We start from the raw sequence: 20786 nt of genomic DNA, 5'->3' as shown, positions 1-20786 counted from the left end.
TGAACGCCATGGCGGACGAACTCAGCCGCGGGTGCTTGATGGATCACAAGTGGCGTCTGCACTCGGACATGGTGTTAGGTCTCTTTCTACAGTGGGGAGAGCCTTGGTTAGAATCATTCGCCACCGAAGAGAACGCGCAATGTCATCAGTCCTGCGCGTTGGAATTTCCAAGGCGGCACTCGCTTGGAGATGCTTTTCGTCTCGAGTGGAGCTGCGGTCTACTGTACCCTTTTCCGCCTATACCACTTCTGCCCAGAGTGCTGAAGAAGATCAGGCGCGACTGGGCTCAAGTTATTCTTGTGGCTCCAGACTGGGCTCGAAGAGTATGATATCCCGAGCTACTCAGTATGAGCATCGATCCCCCGATCAGTCTGCCTCTTTAGGAGGATCTTCTGTTGGAGCAGCAGGGGACAGTCCTCCGCCTGAACCTGTCCAGCCTCCATCTCCATGCGTGGAGATTGAGCAGCGACAGTTAACCGCTTTCGACCTTCCTCCCGAAGTCTGAAATGTCATTCTGGCAGCCAGGCGTCCCTCCACTAAAACGGTATACTCCTGCCGATGGAACAAATTTGTGGCATGGTGCATAGCAAAGGCTGTGGATTCGCTTTCGGCCCCTCTTTCTCAGGTTCTTCTGTTTCTCCTATCTATGGCCCAGCAGGGCTCTGCTCTGGGCACTATCAAAGGCTATCTTTCTGCCATTTTCTACTCAGCCTCCTCTTTTTAAGTCTACGGTTGTTAACCGCTTTCTCAAAGGCATTACACACACGTTTCCTCCCGTTCCTTTCAAAATGCCTCAATGGGACTTAAATCTTGTCTTGACTTTTCTGATGTGTGCTCCCTTTGAGCCTCTTCATAACTGTCCTTTACGTCGCCTTACTCTAAAGACGGCTTTCCTGGTAGCTATCACCTCTGCCAGATGATTGAGTGAGCTCCAGGCTTTTTCTTCTAAACCTCCTTTCCTTTCTGTTCATCCGGACAAGGTGGTTTTAAGGACCTTCTTTCTTGCCAAAGGTTGTCTTCTTTCTTGCAAAAGGTTGTCACGCCCTTCCACATCGGGCAGACTATCACTTTGCTCACCTTCTTTCCGCCTCTGCATCCTTCCAGGGAAGAAGAGAGGCTCCACCCTCTGGACCCAAAACGTGCACTTGTTTTCTATCTGCAGTTTACATAACAGTTCCAGGTGGATGATCAGCTCTTTGTAGGCTACGTGGGCACCAAAAAAGGTTGGGCTGTGCACAAACGGACCATTTCCCAGTGGGTCGTTCTGTGCATCAAAGCATATTACTTCTTCGCCAAGAAGGAGCCTCCTGTGTGGCCTACATGCCCATTCCACCTGGACGACTGCAGCCACCACTGCCTTGGGACGGGACATTCCCTTGCAGGACATTTTTCAGGCAGCTACGTGGGCCTCGCTGCACACGATTACAAAGCACTACTGCCTTGACAGTCAAGTCCGGAGAGACGGCATCTTTGGCCGTTCTGTTCTCCGTGACTTCCTGGTGTCATTTTGTTTGCAGACCCACCACCGGGGTTGGTATTGCTGGGGTATCTATTCCAAGGTAAGGAAACTATCACTAACGTGTCTCTTTCAGATGCACAAGTTACTACTTGTGTAACGATATATCTGTAAGAGACATTAGTTAGTGATAGATTCCTTACCGCCCCACCCATCCTCTCCGTTCTGCGAACTGATTACTGGGGTTAATGTCCTCCGCTTTTAGGGCCCTAGTTTTATGCACCAAGGGTCAGTATCTTGCATGGCTCTGCATTCCTGGCGTGGAAAGTCATGTACAGAACTGACGTCAGCGCGCATGGGTGGCGCCTAAGTAGTGTCCGTGACGTCATCTCGGCGCTAAAGACGCCAGTGACTGACGCGGAGGGGTAGTGCTAAGCAAAACTTTCCGGATCCAGTCTGACGCTCGGGGATATTCTAAGGTAAGGAATCTATCACTAACTAATGTCTCTTACAGATATATCGTTACACAAGTTGTAACTTGTTCATCTAGACCGGCCAGTGCAGCTTGGAAGTGCAGTTTTAAAACACAATTTCGAGTTGGCAAAATAAACCTTTTGGCAGGCCTAAACCTTCCTTTGTTATACTTCTAAATCACCCCTAAGCTAGGCCTAAGAGCCCATTGGGTGGGGTGCATGGTATCTAAAAAGTATGGCATGTATATTTAATATTGTACATGTCTTGCCAGTGGAAAAATCTCTATGGTTATTTATAGGGCTTGCGAAGCGAAGCAAAGAGCCTTTTTGTAGGGGGTTTAAAAATGGACCTTGAAATTCTACACAGCTCGTGCGTGTTGATTTCCTAGGTCCATTTTGATTGGGCTTTGCATGCGTGCTATTTTGTAACAGAACACGCAATAGGCCATAGGCGGTCGCGTAGCTCCGCCTATGGCCTATTGGTGTCTGTTACGCGCACAAAAAGACCATATGTCTTCAGTTATCGCGGCCAGACACGGGCTCGATAATTGAAGACATATGCCTCGCAGTGGCGCGCGCGCACCCCTCGCGGGCGTTTTTTTTTTTTTTTTTTTACAGGACTTTTCCCCAGCGCCCGCCCTCCTCCCCCCACCCCCCGTCCTGTTCTTCATTCCACGGGCAAAAAAACAGTGTTAGAGACAGAGTACGGCAGCAGCGAGGAGAGCGCAGGGCGGCGCACAGCAGACAGGGCACTCCGGTGCTCCAGCCCGGAGCCCAGGAGCCGAGGCGGCGACCCCTTCCTTTTCTGCCTCCGAGAGTCACGCAGACAGGCTGTAGACATGTGCCTGGCCATGTCCTATCCTCAGGGTTACTTGTACCAGCCCTCGTTATATTAATGCTGTACAGTTTGCGAAGGCACAACCTGTTCATGAGTCATTATTAAAGCTATATATTACCCAGGCATTTTGCAACACGTGGAAAGGGAGAAGAGAAACTGCAATAACATACGGCCAAGGGGAGGGGGCGGCGGTGATATCAGTTTCCACAGATCTGGACTGACCTTTTGAGCACATTCTTGTAAATAATAAATGGAAGGACTGATTAAACGAGCTGGAACTATCTCGGGCAGGGCTGCACTTCATTCCAGTAAGTTTCATCAGCAAACAGAGGCTTGTTAATCCGGGGCTGTAGCAGGTTTCATGAAGTGACATAAAATCAGACAGGTTTGAAGTGCCTATGAACCCGGGATGATGAACCTGACTTGTCTTTAAGCGAATTGGCTCCGATGAGTGTCGCATGTGAGGGATTCCATCCACCTTTGGTAAACATCTGATGACACGCTAAGTGGACACTTTGTGTTCTATGTGTGGGATTCATTTGAGGTTCCAGATGAACATTTTTTGACTGATTTCATATCTGGTTTCTGTTTTTTTCTCCAAAGGTCTTGGTGTTAGTAGTTTGTAGGGTGTGTGGCGTTTGTTTAGAGCTGGCCTTCTTCTGTGGTAGCTGCCCAGCCTGCTGTTTAGTACTATTGGCTGAATAAGCAAACCCAGTAGAAAATCACACCTCCTGACATGTTGCCACTTGACAGCCATGATTATACTGGCACAATGCATGAAACCGCCAACCAGTGACAATCCATTTTTTTAAAGCTTTCATCAAGGAGGATGCCTATCTCTGTTTTTCGGCTTTACGGTGTGATATTTTATTTCATCTACGTATTTTTTATTTATTTATGTGTTTACTTGCTATGCGAGAGGAACTGTTAACGTTAACAACGGAAACATTTCTAATAACCTCTTTGAGAAATGAAAGCCGCGTGCAGTGCATAACTAAAAAGGCGAAGGCAGCAGCCTGAATTCCCACAAACGTGTGCTATCAGTGCACATTTGCACACTTCACCCCAGCACCTCGTGCTCAGACTCCCTTCTAATGTTGTTACACAGGAAACCTTCCATTCCTGTTTACAGCACCAGATTTTTAGGGCTCGCAAAGCGAAGCAAAGGGCCCTTTCGTAGGGGTTTAAAAATGGACCTTGAAATTCCACAAAGCTCATGCGTGTTGATTTCCTAGGTCCATTTTGATTGGGCTTTGCGTGTGTGCTGTTTTTTAACACGTCCACCACCACCACGTCCACCACATCCACCACCACGTCCACAACCATGTCCATCACAACCACGTCCACCTCCACCACGTTCATGACCACCACGTCCATGACCACCACGTCCATGACCACCACGTCCACCACCACCACGTCCACCACGTCCACCAGCACCATGTCCACCACCAGCACCATGTCCACCACCAGCACCACGTCCACCACCAACACCACCACATCCACCACCAACACCACCACATCCACCACCAACACCACCACATCCACTACCACCACGTCCACCACCACCACGTCCACCACCAACACTTCCACCACCACATCCACAACCACCACGTCCACAACCTCCACCACCACTACGTCTACCACCACCACACCCACGTCCACCACCACCACACCCACCATCACCACGTCCACCATCCCCACGTCCACTACCTCCACCACCACTACCTCCACCACCATGTACACCAGCATGTCCACCACATCCACCACCACGCCCACCACCACGTCCACCCCCACCATGTCCACCACCACCACCTCGACCACCTCCACAACCACCATGTCCACCACCACCACGTCCACCACATCCACCACCACTATGTCCACCACCACCATGTCCACCACCACCATGTCCTCCACCACCACCATGTCCTCCACCACCACCATGTCCTCCACCACCACCATGTCCTCCACCACCACCACGTCCACCACCACCACCACGTCCACCACCACGTCCACCACCACATCCACCACCACCACCACCACATCGTCCACCACCACCACAACCACGGCCACCACCACGTCCACCATGAGGCCACCTCACTCTATCTATCGCCCTCACTCTATCTATCGCCCTCACTCTATCTATCTATCACCCTCACTCTATCTATCTATCTCCCTCACTCTATCTATTTATCACCCTCACTCTATCTAACTGTCGCACTCACTCTGTCGCCCTCACTCTATCTATCTATCTATCTATCTATCTATCTATCTATCTATCTATCTATCTATCTATCTATCTATCTATCTATCTCACTCACTCACTCACTCACTCACTCACTCACTCACTCACATCACCACAGCATCACTCACTCACTCAATCACATCACCACAGCATCACTCACTCACTCGCATCACCACAGCATCACTCACTCACTCGCATCACCACAGCATCACTCACTCACTCACTCACTCGCATCACCACAGCATCACTCACTCACTCACTCACTCGCATCACCACAGCATCACTCACTCACTCACTCACTCGCATCACCACAGCATCACTCACTCACTCACTCACTCACTCACTCACTCACTCACTCACTCCACCACAGCATCACTCACTCACTCCACCACAGCATCACTCACTCACTCACTCACTCGCATCACCACAGCATCACTCACTCACTCACTCGCATCACCACAGCATCACTCACTCACTCACTCGCATCACCACAGCATCACTCACTCACTCACTCGCATCACCACAGCATCACTCACTCACTCACTCGCATCACCACAGCATCACTCACTCACTCACTCACTCACTCGCATCACCACAGCATCACTCACTCACTCACTCGCATCACCACAGCATCACTCACTCACTCACTCACTCGCATCACCACAGCATCACTCACTCACTCACTCACTCGCATCACCACAGCATCACTCACTCACTCACTCACTCACTCGCATCACCACAGCATCACTCACTCACTCACTCACTCAATCGCATCACCACAGCATCACTCACTCACTCACTCACTCACTCACTCGCATCACCACAGCATCACTCACTCACTCACTCACTCACTCGCATCACCACAGCATCACTCACTCACTCGCATCACCACAGCATCACTCACTCACTCGCATCACCACAGCATCACTCACTCACTCGCATCACCACAGCATCACTCACTCACTCGCATCACCACAGCATCACTCACTCACTCGCATCACCACAGCATCACTCACTCACTCGCATCACCACAGCATCACTCACTCACTCGCATCACCACAGCATCACTCACTCACTCGCATCACCACAGCATCACTCACTCACTCACTCACTCACTCGCATCACCACAGCATCACTCACTCACTCACTCACTCACTCGCATCACCACAGCATCACTCACTCACTCACTCGCATCACCACAGCATCACTCACTCACTCACTCACTCACTCGCATCACCACAGCATCACTCACTCACTCACTCACTCACTCGCATCACCACAGCATCACTCACTCACTCGCATCACCACAGCATCACTCACTCACTCGCATCACCACAGCATCACTCACTCACTCGCATCACCACAGCATCACTCACTCACTCGCATCACCACAGCATCACTCACTCACTCGCATCACCACAGCATCACTCACTCACTCACTCACTCGCATCACCACAGCATCACTCACTCACTCGCATCACCACAGCATCACTCACTCACTCACTCACTCGCATCACCACAGCATCACTCACTCACTCACTCACATCACCACAGCATCACTCACTCGCATCACCACAGCATCACTCACTCACTCACTCGCATCACCACAGCATCACTCACTCACTCACTCGCATCACCACAGCATCACTCACTCACTCACTCGCATCACCACAGCATCACTCACTCACTCACTCACTCACTCGCATCACCACAGCATCACTCACTCACTCACTCACTCGCATCACCACAGCATCACTCACTCACTCACTCACTCGCATCACCACAGCATCACTCACTCACTCACTCACTCACTCGCATCACCACAGCATCACTCACTCACTCGCATCACCACAGCATCACTCACTCACTCACTCACTCGCATCACCACAGCATCACTCACTCACTCACTCACTCGCATCACCACAGCATCACTCACTCACTCACTCGCATCACCACAGCATCACTCACTCACTCGCATCACCACAGCATCACTCACTCACTCACTCGCATCACCACAGCATCACTCACTCACTCACTCACTCGCATCACCACAGCATCACTCACTCACTCACTCACTCACTCGCATCACCACAGCATCACTCACTCACTCACTCACTCGCATCACCACAGCATCACTCACTCACTCACTCACTCACTCGCATCACCACAGCATCACTCACTCACTCCCATCACCACAGCATCACTCACTCACTCACTCGCATCACCACAGCATCACTCACTCACTCACTCACTCGCATCACCACAGCATCACTCACTCACTCACTCACTCGCATCACCACAGCATCACTCACTCACTCGCATCACCACAGCATCACTCACTCACTCACTCACTCGCATCATCACAGCATCACTCACTCACTCGCATCACCACAGCATCACTCACTCACTCACTCGCATCACCACAGCATCACTCACTCACTCACTCACTCACTCGCATCACCACAGCATCACTCACTCACTCGCATCACCACAGCATCACTCACTCACTCGCATCACTCACTCACTCGCATCACCACAGCATCACTCACTCACTCGCATCACCACAGCATCACTCACTCACTCACTCACTCGCATCACCACAGCATCACTCACTCACTCGCATCACCACAGCATCACTCACTCACTCACTCACTCGCATCACCACAGCATCACTCACTCACTCACTCACTCGCATCACCACAGCATCACTCACTCACTCACTCACTCGCATCACCACAGCATCACTCACTCACTCACTCGCATCACCACAGCATCACTCACTCACTCACTCACTCGCATCACCACAGCATCACTCACTCACTCACTCACTCGCATCACCACAGCATCACTCACTCACTCACTCGCATCACCACAGCATCACTCACTCACTCGCATCACCACAGCATCACTCACTCACTCACTCGCATCACCACAGCATCACTCACTCACTCGCATCACCACAGCATCACTCACTCACTCACTCACTCGCATCACCACAGCATCACTCACTCACTCGCATCACCACAGCATCACTCACTCACTCACTCACTCGCATCACCACAGCATCACTCACTCACTCACTCACTCGCATCACCACAGCATCACTCACTCACTCGCATCACCACAGCATCACTCACTCACTCGCATCACCACAGCATCACTCACTCACTCGCATCACCACAGCATCACTCACTCACTCGCATCACCACAGCATCACTCACTCACTCGCATCACCACAGCATCACTCACTCACTCGCATCACCACAGCATCACTCACTCACTCGCATCACCACAGCATCACTCACTCACTCACTCACTCGCATCACCACAGCATCACTCACTCACTCACTCACTCGCATCACCACAGCATCACTCACTCACTCACTCGCATCACCACAGCATCACTCACTCACTCACTCACTCGCATCACCACAGCATCACTCACTCACTCACTCACTCGCATCACCACAGCATCACTCACTCACTCACTCACTCGCATCACCACAGCATCACTCACTCACTCGCATCACCACAGCATCACTCACTCACTCGCATCACCACAGCATCACTCACTCACTCGCATCACCACAGCATCACTCACTCACTCACTCACTTGCATCACCACAGCATCACTCACTCACTCGCATCACCACAGCATCACTCACTCACTCGCATCACCACAGCATCACTCACTCACTCACTCACTCACTCGCATCACCACAGCATCACTCACTCACTCACTCACTCACTCGCATCACCACAGCATCACTCACTCACTCGCATCACCACAGCATCACTCACTCACTCACTCACTCGCATCACCACAGCATCACTCACTCACTCACTAGCATCACCACAGCATCACTCACTCACTCACTCACTCGCATCACCACAGCATCACTCACTCACTCGCATCACCACAGCATCACTCACTCACTCGCATCACCACAGCATCACTCACTCACTCGCATCACCACAGCATCACTCACTCACTCGCATCACCACAGCATCACTCACTCACTCGCATCACCACAGCATCACTCACTCACTCACTCACTTGCATCACCACAGCATCACTCACTCACTCGCATCACCACAGCATCACTCACTCACTCGCATCACCACAGCATCACTCACTCACTCACTCGCATCACCACAGCATCACTCACTCACTCGCATCACCACAGCATCACTCACTCACTCGCATCACCACAGCATCACTCACTCACTCGCATCACCACAGCATCACTCACTCACTCGCATCACCACAGCATCACTCACTCACTCACTCACTCGCATCACCACAGCATCACTCACTCACTCACTCACTCGCATCACCACAGCATCACTCACTCACTCACTCGCATCACCACAGCATCACTCACTCACTCACTCACTCGCATCACCACAGCATCACTCACTCACTCACTCGCATCACCACAGCATCACTCACTCACTCGCATCACCACAGCATCACTCACTCACTCGCATCACCACAGCATCACTCACTCACTCGCATCACCACAGCATCACTCACTCACTCGCATCACCACAGCATCACTCACTCACTCACTCACTTGCATCACCACAGCATCACTCACTCACTCGCATCACCACAGCATCACTCACTCACTCGCATCACCACAGCATCACTCACTCACTCACTCACTCGCATCACCACAGCATCACTCACTCACTCGCATCACCACAGCATCACTCACTCACTCGCATCACCACAGCATCACTCACTCACTCGCATCACCACAGCATCACTCACTCACTCACTCACTCGCATCACCACAGCATCACTCACTCACTCACTCACTCGCATCACCACAGCATCACTCACTCACTCACTCGCATCACCACAGCATCACTCACTCACTCACTCACTCACTCACTCACTCACTCACTCACTCACATCACCACAGCATCACTCACTCACTCGCATCACCACAGCATCACTCACTCACTCACTCACTCGCATCACCACAGCATCACTCACTCACTCACTCGCATCACCACAGCATCACTCACTCACTCACTCGCATCACCACAGCATCACTCACTCACTCACTCGCATCACCACAGCATCACTCACTCACTCACTCGCATCACCACAGCATCACTCACTCACTCGCATCACCACAGCATCACTCACTCACTCACTCACTCACTCGCATCACCACAGCATCACTCACTCACTCACTCACATCACCACAGCATCACTCACTCACTCACTCGCATCACCACAGCATCACTCACTCACTCGCATCACCACAGCATCACTCACTCACTCACTCACTCACTCGCATCACCACAGCATCACTCACTCACTCACTCACTCGCATCACCACAGCATCACTCACTCACTCACTCACTCACTCGCATCACCACAGCATCACTCACTCACTCACTCACTCACTCACTCGCATCACCACAGCATCACTCACTCACTCACTCACTCGCATCACCACAGCATCACTCACTCACTCACTCACTCAATCGCATCACCACAGCATCACTCACTCACTCACTCACTCACTCGCATCACCACAGCATCACTCACTCACTCACTCACTCACTCGCATCACCACAGCATCACTCACTCACTCGCATCACCACAGCATCACTCACTCACTCGCATCACCACAGCATCACTCACTCACTCGCATCACCACAGCATCACTCACTCACTCGCATCACCACAGCATCACTCACTCACTCGCATCACCACAGCATCACTCACTCACTCGCATCACCACAGCATCACTCACTCACTCGCATCACCACAGCATCACTCACTCACTCGCATCACCACAGCATCACTCACTCACTCGCATCACCACAGCATCACTCACTCACTCACTCATCGCATCACCACAGCATCACTCACTCACTCACTCACTCACTCGCATCACCACAGCATCACTCACTCACTCACTCACTCACTCGCATCACCACAGCATCACTCACTCACTCACTCACTCACTCGCATCACCACAGCATCACTCACTCACTCGCATCACCACAGCATCACTCACTCACTCACTCGCATCACCACAGCATCACTCACTCACTCACTAGCATCACCACAGCATCACTCACTCACTCACTCACTCGCATCACCACAGCATCACTCACTCACTCACTCGCATCACCACAGCATCACTCACTCACTCACTACGCATCACCACAGCATCACTCACTCACATACTCGCATCACCACAGCATCACTCACTCACTCACTCACTCGCATCACCACAGCATCACTCACTCACTCGCATCACCACAGCATCACTCACTCACTCGCATCACCACAGCATCACTCACTCACTCGCATCACCACAGCATCACTCACTCACTCGCATCACCACAGCATCACTCACTCACTCGCATCACCACAGCATCACTCACTCACTCGCATCACCACAGCATCACTCACTCACTCACTCACTCGCATCACCACAGCATCACTCACTCACTCACTCACTCGCATCACCACAGCATCACTCACTCACTCACTCGCATCACCACAGCATCACTCACTCACTCGCATCACCACAGCATCACTCACTCACTCACTCGCATCACCACAGCATCACTCACTCACTCACTCGCATCACCACAGCATCACTCACTCACTCACTCGCATCACCACAGCATCACTCACTCACTCACTCACTCACTCGCATCACCACAGCATCACTCACTCACTCGCATCACCACAGCATCACTCACTCACTCACTCACTCGCATCACCACAGCATCACTCACTCACTCACTCACTCACTCGCATCACCACAGCATCACTCACTCACTCACTCACTCGCATCACCACAGCATCACTCACTCACTCACTCACTCGCATCACCACAGCATCACTCACTCACTCACTCACATCACCACAGCATCACTCACTCACTCACTCACTCGCATCACCACAGCATCACTCACTCACTCACTCACTCGCATCACCACAGCATCACTCACTCACTCGCATCACCACAGCATCACTCACTCACTCGCATCACCACAGCATCACTCACTCACTCACTCACTCGCATCACCACAGCATCACTCACTCACTCACTCACTCGCATCACCACAGCATCACTCACTCACTCACTCACTCACATCACCACAGCATCACTCACTCACTCACTCACTCGCATCACCACAGCATCACTCACTCACTCACTCACTCGCATCACCACAGCATCACTCACTCACTCACTCGCATCACCACAGCATCACTCACTCACTCGCATCACCACAGCATCACTCACTCACTCACTCGCATCACCACAGCATCACTCACTCACTCACTCGCATCACCACAGCATCACTCACTCACTCACTCGCATCACCACAGCATCACTCACTCACTCACTCACTCACTCGCATCACCACAGCATCACTCACTCACTCACTCACTCACTCGCATCACCACAGCATCACTCACTCACTCACTCACTCACTCGCATCACCACAGCATCACTCACTCACTCGCATCACCACAGCATCACTCACTCACTCAGTCACTCGCATCACCACAGCATCACTCACTCACTCACTCGCATCACCACAGCATCACTCACTCACTCACTCGCATCACCACAGCATCACTCACTCACTCACTCGCATCACCACAGCATCACTCACTCACTCACTCACTCGCATCACCACAGCATCACTCACTCACTCACTCACTCGCATCACCACAGCATCACTCACTCACTCACTCACTCACTCGCATCACCACAGCATCACTCACTCACTCGCATCACCACAGCATCACTCACTCACTCGCATCACCACAGCATCACTCACTCACTCGCATCACCACAGCATCACTCACTCACTCGCATCACCACAGCATCACTCACTCACTCACTCACTCGCATCACCACAGCATCACTCACTCACTCGCATCACCACAGCATCACTCACTCACTCACTCACTCGCATCACCACAGCATCACTCACTCACTCACTCACTCGCATCACCACAGCATCACTCACTCACTCACTCGCATCACCACAGCATCACTCACTCACTCACTCGCATCACCACAGCATCACTCACTCACTCACTCACTCGCATCACCACAGCATCACTCACTCACTCACTCACTCGCATGACCACAGCATCACTCACTCACTCGCATCACCACAGCATCACTCACTCACTCGCATCACCACAGCATCACTCACTCACTCACTCACTCGCATCACCACAGCATCACTCACTCACTCGCATCACCACAGCATCACTCACTCACTCACTCACTCGCATCACCACAGCATCACTCACTCACTCGCATCACCACAGCATCACTCACTCACTCACTCACTCACTCGCATCACCACAGCATCACTCACTCACTCACTCACTCACTCGCATCACCACAGCATCACTCACTCACTCGCATCACCACAGCATCACTCACTCACTCGCATCACCACAGCATCACTCACTCACTCGCATCACCACAGCATCACTCACTCACTCGCATCACCACAGCATCACTCACTCACTCGCATCACCACAGCATCACTCACTCACTCGCATCACCACAGCATCACTCACTCACTCGCATCACCACAGCATCACTCACTCACTCGCATCACCACAGCATCACTCACTCACTCACTCACTCGCATCACCACAGCATCACTCACTCACTCACTCACTCGCATCACCACAGCATCACTCACTCACTCACTCGCATCACCACAGCATCACTCACTCACTCACTCGCATCACCACAGCATCACTCACTCACTCACTCACTCGCATCACCACAGCATCACTCACTCACTCACTCACTCGCATCACCACAGCATCACTCACTCACTCACTCACTCGCATCACCACAGCATCACTCACTCACTCGCATCACCACAGCATCACTCACTCACTCGCATCACCACAGCATCACTCACTCACTCGCATCACCACAGCATCACTCACTCACTCACTCACTTGCATCACCACAGCATCACTCACTCACTCGCATCACCACAGCATCACTCACTCACTCGCATCACCACAGCATCACTCACTCACTCACTCACTCGCATCACCACAGCATCACTCACTCACTCGCATCACCACAGCATCACTCACTCACTCACTCACTCGCATCACCACAGCATCACTCACTCACTCGCATCACCACAGCATCACTCACTCACTCGCATCACCACAGCATCACTCACTCACTCGCATCACCACAGCATCACTCACTCACTCACTCACTTGCATCACCACAGCATCACTCACTCACTCGCATCACCACAGCATCACTCACTCACTCGCATCACCACAGCATCACTCACTCACTCACTCACTCACTCACTCACTCGCATCACCACAGCATCACTCACTCACTCGCATCACCACAGCATCACTCACTCACTCGCATCACCACAGCATCACTCACTCACTCGCATCACCACAGCATCACTCACTCACTCGCATCACCACAGCATCACTCACTCACTCACTCACTCACTCGCATCACCACAGCATCACTCACTCACTCACTCACTCGCATCACCACAGCATCACTCACTCACTCACTCACTCGCATCACCACAGCATCACTCACTCACTCACTCACTCGCATCACCACAGCATCACTCACTCACTCGCATCACCACAGCATCACTCACTCACTCACTCACTCGCATCACCACAGCATCACTCACTCACTCACTCACTCGCATCACCACAGCATCACTCACTCACTTGCATCACCACAGCATCACTCACTCACTCGCATCACCACAGCATCACTCACTCACTCGCATCACCACAGCATCACTCACTCACTCACTCACTCGCATCACCACAGCATTACTCACTCACTCACTCACTCACTCGCATCACCACAGCATCACTCACTCACTCACTCGCATCACCACAGCATCACTCACTCACTCACTCACTCACTCGCATCACCACAGCATCACTCACTCACTCACTCGCATCACCACAGCATCACTCACTCACTCACTCACTCGCATCACCACAGCATCACTCACTCACTCACTCGCATCACCACAGCATCACTCACTCACTCACTCGCATCACCACAGCATCACTCACTCACTCACTCGCATCACCACAGCATCACTCACTCACTCACTCACTCGCATCACCACAGCATCACTCACTCACATACTCGCATCACCACAGCATCACTCACTCACTCGCATCACCACAGCATCACTCACTCGCATCACCACAGCATCACTCACTCGCATCACCACAGCATCACTCACTCGCATCACCACAGCATCACTCACTCACTCGCATCACCACAGCATCACTCACTCACTCACTCACTCGCATCACCACAGCATCACTCACTCACTCACTCACTTGCATCACCACAGCATCACTCACTCACTCGCATCACCACAGCATCACTCACTCACTCACTCACTCGCATCACCACAGCATCACTCACTCACTCGCATCACCACAGCATCACTCACTCACTCACTCACTCGCATCACCACAGCATCACTCACTCACTCACTCACTCGCATCACCACAGCATCACTCACTCACTCACTAGCATCACCACAGCATCACTCACTCACTCGCATCACCACAGCATCACTCACTCACTCGCATCACCACAGCATCACTCACTCACTCGCATCACCACAGCATCACTCACTCACTCGCATCACCACAGCATCACTCACTCACTCGCATCACCACAGCATCACTCACTCACTCACTCACTCACTCACTCGCATCACCACAGCATCACTCACTCACTCGCATCACCACAGCATCACTCACTCACTCACTCACTCGCATCACCACAGCATCACTCACTCACTCACTAGCATCACCACAGCATCACTCACTCACTCACTCACTCGCATCACCACAGCATCACTCACTCACTCACATCACCACAGCATCACTCACTCACTCACTCGCATCACCACAGCATCACTCACTCACTCACTCGCATCACCACAGCATCACTCACTCACATACTCGCATCACCACAGCATCACTCACTCACTCGCATCACCACAGCATCACTCACTCACTCGCATCACCACAGCATCACTCACTCACTCGCATCACCACAGCATCACTCACTCACTCACTCGCATCACCACAGCATCACTCACTCACTCACTCGCATCACCACAGCATCACTCACTCACTCACTCACTCGCATCACCACAGCATCACTCACTCACTCACTCACTCACTCACATCACCACTGTATCACTCACTCACTCACTCGAATCACCACAGCATCACTCACTCACTCACTCACTCACTCGCATCACCACAGCATCACTCACTCACTCACTCACTCGCATCACCACAGCATCACTCACTCACATACTCGCATCACCACAGCATCACTCACTCACTCGCATCACCACAGCATCACTCACTCACTCGCATCACCACAGCATCACTCACTCACTCGCATCACCACAGCATCACTCACTCGCATCACCACAGCATCACTCACTCGCATCACCACAGCATCACTCACTCACTCACTCGCATCACCACAGCATCACTCACTCACTCACTCGCATCACCACAGCATCACTCACTCACTCACTCACTCACATCACCACAGCATCACTCACTCACTCACTCGCATCACCACAGCATCACTCACTCACTCACTCACTCGCATCACCACAGCATCACTCACTCACTCACTCGCATCACCACAGCATCACTCACTCACTCACTCACTCGCATCACCCACTCACTCACTCGCATCACCAAAGCATCACTCACTCACTCACTCGCATCACCACAGCATCACTCACTCACTCACTCACTCACTTGCATCACCACAGCATCACTCACTCACTCACTCACTCGCATCACCACAGCATCACTCACTCACTCACTAGCATCACCACAGCATCACTCACTCACTCACTAGCATCACCACAGCATCACTCATTCACTCACTCGCATCACCACAGCATCACTCACTCACTCACTCGCATCACCACAGCATCACTCACTCACTCACTCACTCGCATCACCACAGCATCAATCAGCACCACCACAGCATCACTCAGAGAGAGGCACCACCACATCACTAAGCGCTACCACAGCATCACTGAATGCCACAGCATCACTCGTCGCCACCACAGCATCAATCTGTGCAACCATTCAACAACTGGTTCAAATATGTTGTCTCAATGTTTCAAGCTTTATTACATATATTACAAAAAGGTGTTAATATTTCACTTCTGTTCTTGGATTTTTGTCACAATAAAATACACTAAACATAATCTTCACAAAAGTTATTTACAAAAGTTTAAGCTATTGCCATTATAAATTACAATAGCTTTTACTTAAGTATTAATTGTTAAAAAAATAAAAGCCATTGTTATTTGTAATATCAATACATCTAAGTCAAATAAATACAACACATATTGCATTACAAATGCTATAGGAGTCACATTTGCGAAAGTTAAAACTATTGGCATTACAAACGACAAAGCTATTAATTTCCCTATTTTCAAAACCAACACATAAATAAAAAATGTGTAATTTATAATACCAATAGCTCAAACTTTCCGAATGCGAGACCTATTGCATTGCAAATGCTTCTTTGGCTTACTTTCCCATAGGTTAACACTGGTTTACACTGTTGCCTTTAAAAGGTTATTAATACAGTTTGGTAATAGCTAGGAACATGGTTAAAGGGCTCATTTTAATAGTAATCTAAAATCAAACTTTTAGTCATGTCAGATTTTATATTACTGTTTTGTAAATTAAACTTTTAGAAAGTTGTCTTATTCCTGCTTAAAACCAAAAGGCTTTCCTGACTGTCTAGCTGTCACCTGACCACTGATAGCTCCCTTACAGTGAGATGTGTATTGCTTCCAGGCAGTGGACAAAGCACTCTGGATGTGGTTAGGAGGGCTCCATCCTTGATATTAGAGCCTGTGGGCACTGCACAGCCTATTCCTGAGCTTCAGAGGATACCTACCTTGTCAGATGGTTACACCTGGGCCTTTCTCCCTTTTGACTTGCTAGTCAGTCTGGCTCCAAACCCAATTGGATGGGAGGAACTGACCAGAACTGGTTTAAGGGTCGGATAAAGGCTTGCCCTTAAAGGTGGACCCCTCATCAGAACACTCAGAGGCTTGTGAAGAATCAGGACTGCCCTGGAAGAAAGGTGGACCTACTTACCTTGAACCCAGGACCCCAGAAGTTACTCTGAGGGTGAATGGGCTGATCTGTTTGAGATACAGGAACACAGCTAGCTTCCAGAGGCCTCTTTCCCTGCAACTACCCAGCTGACCAGTTCCAACTGGACCTGCCCTGGACCTCTCTGCTAGCCTCTATTGGAGTGAATTCGAACCCCCAAGTGGTGTCACTCAGTTCCTGGACCCTGAGCGGGTGTTAGAGTGCTCTGATCCTGTACCCTAAGTGCAGTAAATGGGACTTGGAGACTGTTTACCTTCTTTCTGCTTTGAGATTTGATGGGCACTGGATTTTCTGTCGAAGCCACACATATAGACGTTGAATCGCCGGTTGGCCTCAATTGGCTGGTGTGCCCTGCTGAAGGAGAGCTAACTTCCCGAAAAGTTTCTAAGTGCGAACATAGCGGTCTTCACCGGGTTCAGTGTTGAGCAGCATCCAATCACAGTGAATGCCCCCCTGAGCATGGACTTGGCCTGCTTTAGCTTTCCCGTCTTCAACGATGACCATCCTGGAATTCAACTCTTGAGCAACTTTTCCTCCATTGAGCCCTGTTTCGGATAGAGCTTGCAACTTTCCCTGCCGATGACTCGTCGACAACCACTTTTTCTCCATCAAAGTTTCAAAGTCAGAAGGTAAATTTTCCACCGGACAAACCTAGTCCCTGTAGTCTATTTACGCTCTACTGTGGTTGACCTTGACCTTATCCTTCAACTTTGACCCGGTGTAGCGGTTAGCACTTTGTGCTTTTTTGGGTGATTTTTAATTTGAACTTTACAAATTCATATCTTCGGTTTTCCTTATTGGATGTTTATCATTTTGATATCATTGTATTTATAGAAATATTCTCTCTTTTTCTAAATTGGTTGGTGGGAGATGTTTCTTGTGCCGTTTTTTTTACTTTATTACTCTTTGAGTGATGTTCTTATGTCCTATACATTAGAATTTGTGACTTAAGAATAAGCCTATTCTAATTTGAGAAAGGCAGATGTAAATCAGGAACACCGCCAATATTTTTGATGTATTGCAATTCATTTATTCCTTGCAATGTAACATTTTATTAGTATACTCTTGTAATTTTTTTAAAGTTACATAATATGCTTTTCGTGATACAGCGCTCACAAATAAGTGACTAATGAGGAAATAAAAGTAAAAATATGCAACTCCTTAAAAAAACATAACATTAAACTCCCACTTATGAATTTATATACTAAAAAGGAGATAATTAGTTATAAGGTCAGCAGCGTTTTGATATCAAACTGTTGAGATCATCAGGACGGTGATGTGAGCATTTAATATCATTGTGTGACCATATATTTAGTATATGTCACTTCTCGGTGCAGTGTCATGGCAGCTTTTTGAACCATTTTCACCTAATACAACTTAATACCCCAGGTTCCCGAATTGTATGGTCCCCTTGTTCTGAAAACATATTTGCATAAATACTTTACACATCGCCTATAAGTTAAACCTGACTGCTTTGTGTCAAGCTACAAAAGGGTGGAGCATTGGTTTATTTAGTGACTCACCCTGCCAAAGATCGTGATTATTATTTGAGGTGGGTTCTCCTCAGCCCAACAAATACTCCAATTCCTTACACCAGCTATCCAAAGGTTTCCAGCTTCACAGACAGTTGGGTGCACAATAGAATAATATTTAAATCTTTTTCTACTGCTCAGTTAATTATTTCTGCCTAATTTACCTCTACTCCCCCATGGCTCCGAAATGTTTCCATAACCTATGTCCGTCTTGGATCAGAGGCAGCTGAATTAATCAAGTTTATTACCAGTTCATCTGTTTAGAGCGATAGTCTAGGCTCATGTCCTAACCAACTCCCTCCCTCTTTCATAACACTGGGGATATTTCAAATTGCAATTATTCTACTTAATTTGTAAGTTAAGTAAACATCAGACATTTGAAATTGTGCACAAATGTGTTGTATCACGAAGTACAAAGACCATAGCCGTGAATGTAGATGGAAACGTATTTACAAAGTTCCTGGCAGGTTTTTACATTACTATTTACTTGAGGTTAAAATTATTAAGGGCCACTGTATTTGTAGAGTAAAACTACTTGGGCACCCACAAGTCAATGTAATGCAAGCAGTGAGTTTATTTTGTTCTGAAGCTTCAGAACAAATTGTTATAAAAACATTAATTGGATACCCCTGGACTCACATGTATCGGTCATTTTGTATTTTAGCCCTGTATGACGAGATCTGCAAGTTCCGTAAAGCCTGTGGGGAAGCCCACATGAAGACAATCCTAGGAACAGGAGAACTGGGCTCCCTCACCAACATTTACAAAGCTAGTCTCGTGGCTATGATGGCAGGTAATGCGCTTTATGTAACTGTTGTGTTTTTTTGCATTAGTTGCAGTACATTTTCAAATTCTCATGGTTTTACCCGAACAAATTACGTATTTGTATACACCGTTGTAATATGATTGCACGATCAGTTTAACAGTCCAATCATTATGAATGCTGTATTTTTTACTCTTCATCTCCACCCGTGGACTAAGCAACCATCTCAGTTCTCAAGCCCA

At 49.7% G+C, this 20786-nt stretch overlaps 1 protein-coding gene across 5 annotated transcripts in view; it reads left to right on the top strand.

Moving 5' to 3' along the window:
* DERA (deoxyribose-phosphate aldolase) overlaps positions 1-20786 on the top strand; it is a 357107-nt gene that overhangs the window by 132293 nt on the left and 204028 nt on the right. For all 5 annotated transcript variants that reach the window (XR_015295847.1, XR_015295846.1, XR_015295849.1 and 2 more), the window contains exon 6: positions 20446-20574. Coding sequence is in view for 2 of the 5 variants with exons in the window: in XM_086920854.1 (XP_086776980.1) it covers positions 20446-20574 (129 nt within the window). In the remaining 3 variants the exon portion in view is untranslated. The remainder of the gene's footprint in view (positions 1-20445; positions 20575-20786) is intronic.

The sequence above is a fragment of the Lissotriton vulgaris genome, chromosome 1_1 (assembly GCF_964263255.1).
Source record: "Lissotriton vulgaris chromosome 1_1, aLisVul1.2, whole genome shotgun sequence".
Taxonomy (NCBI): domain Eukaryota; kingdom Metazoa; phylum Chordata; class Amphibia; order Caudata; family Salamandridae; genus Lissotriton; species Lissotriton vulgaris.
The sequence above is the reverse complement of the archived record's forward strand: the minus strand, read 5'-3'. Positions and strand labels throughout refer to the sequence as shown.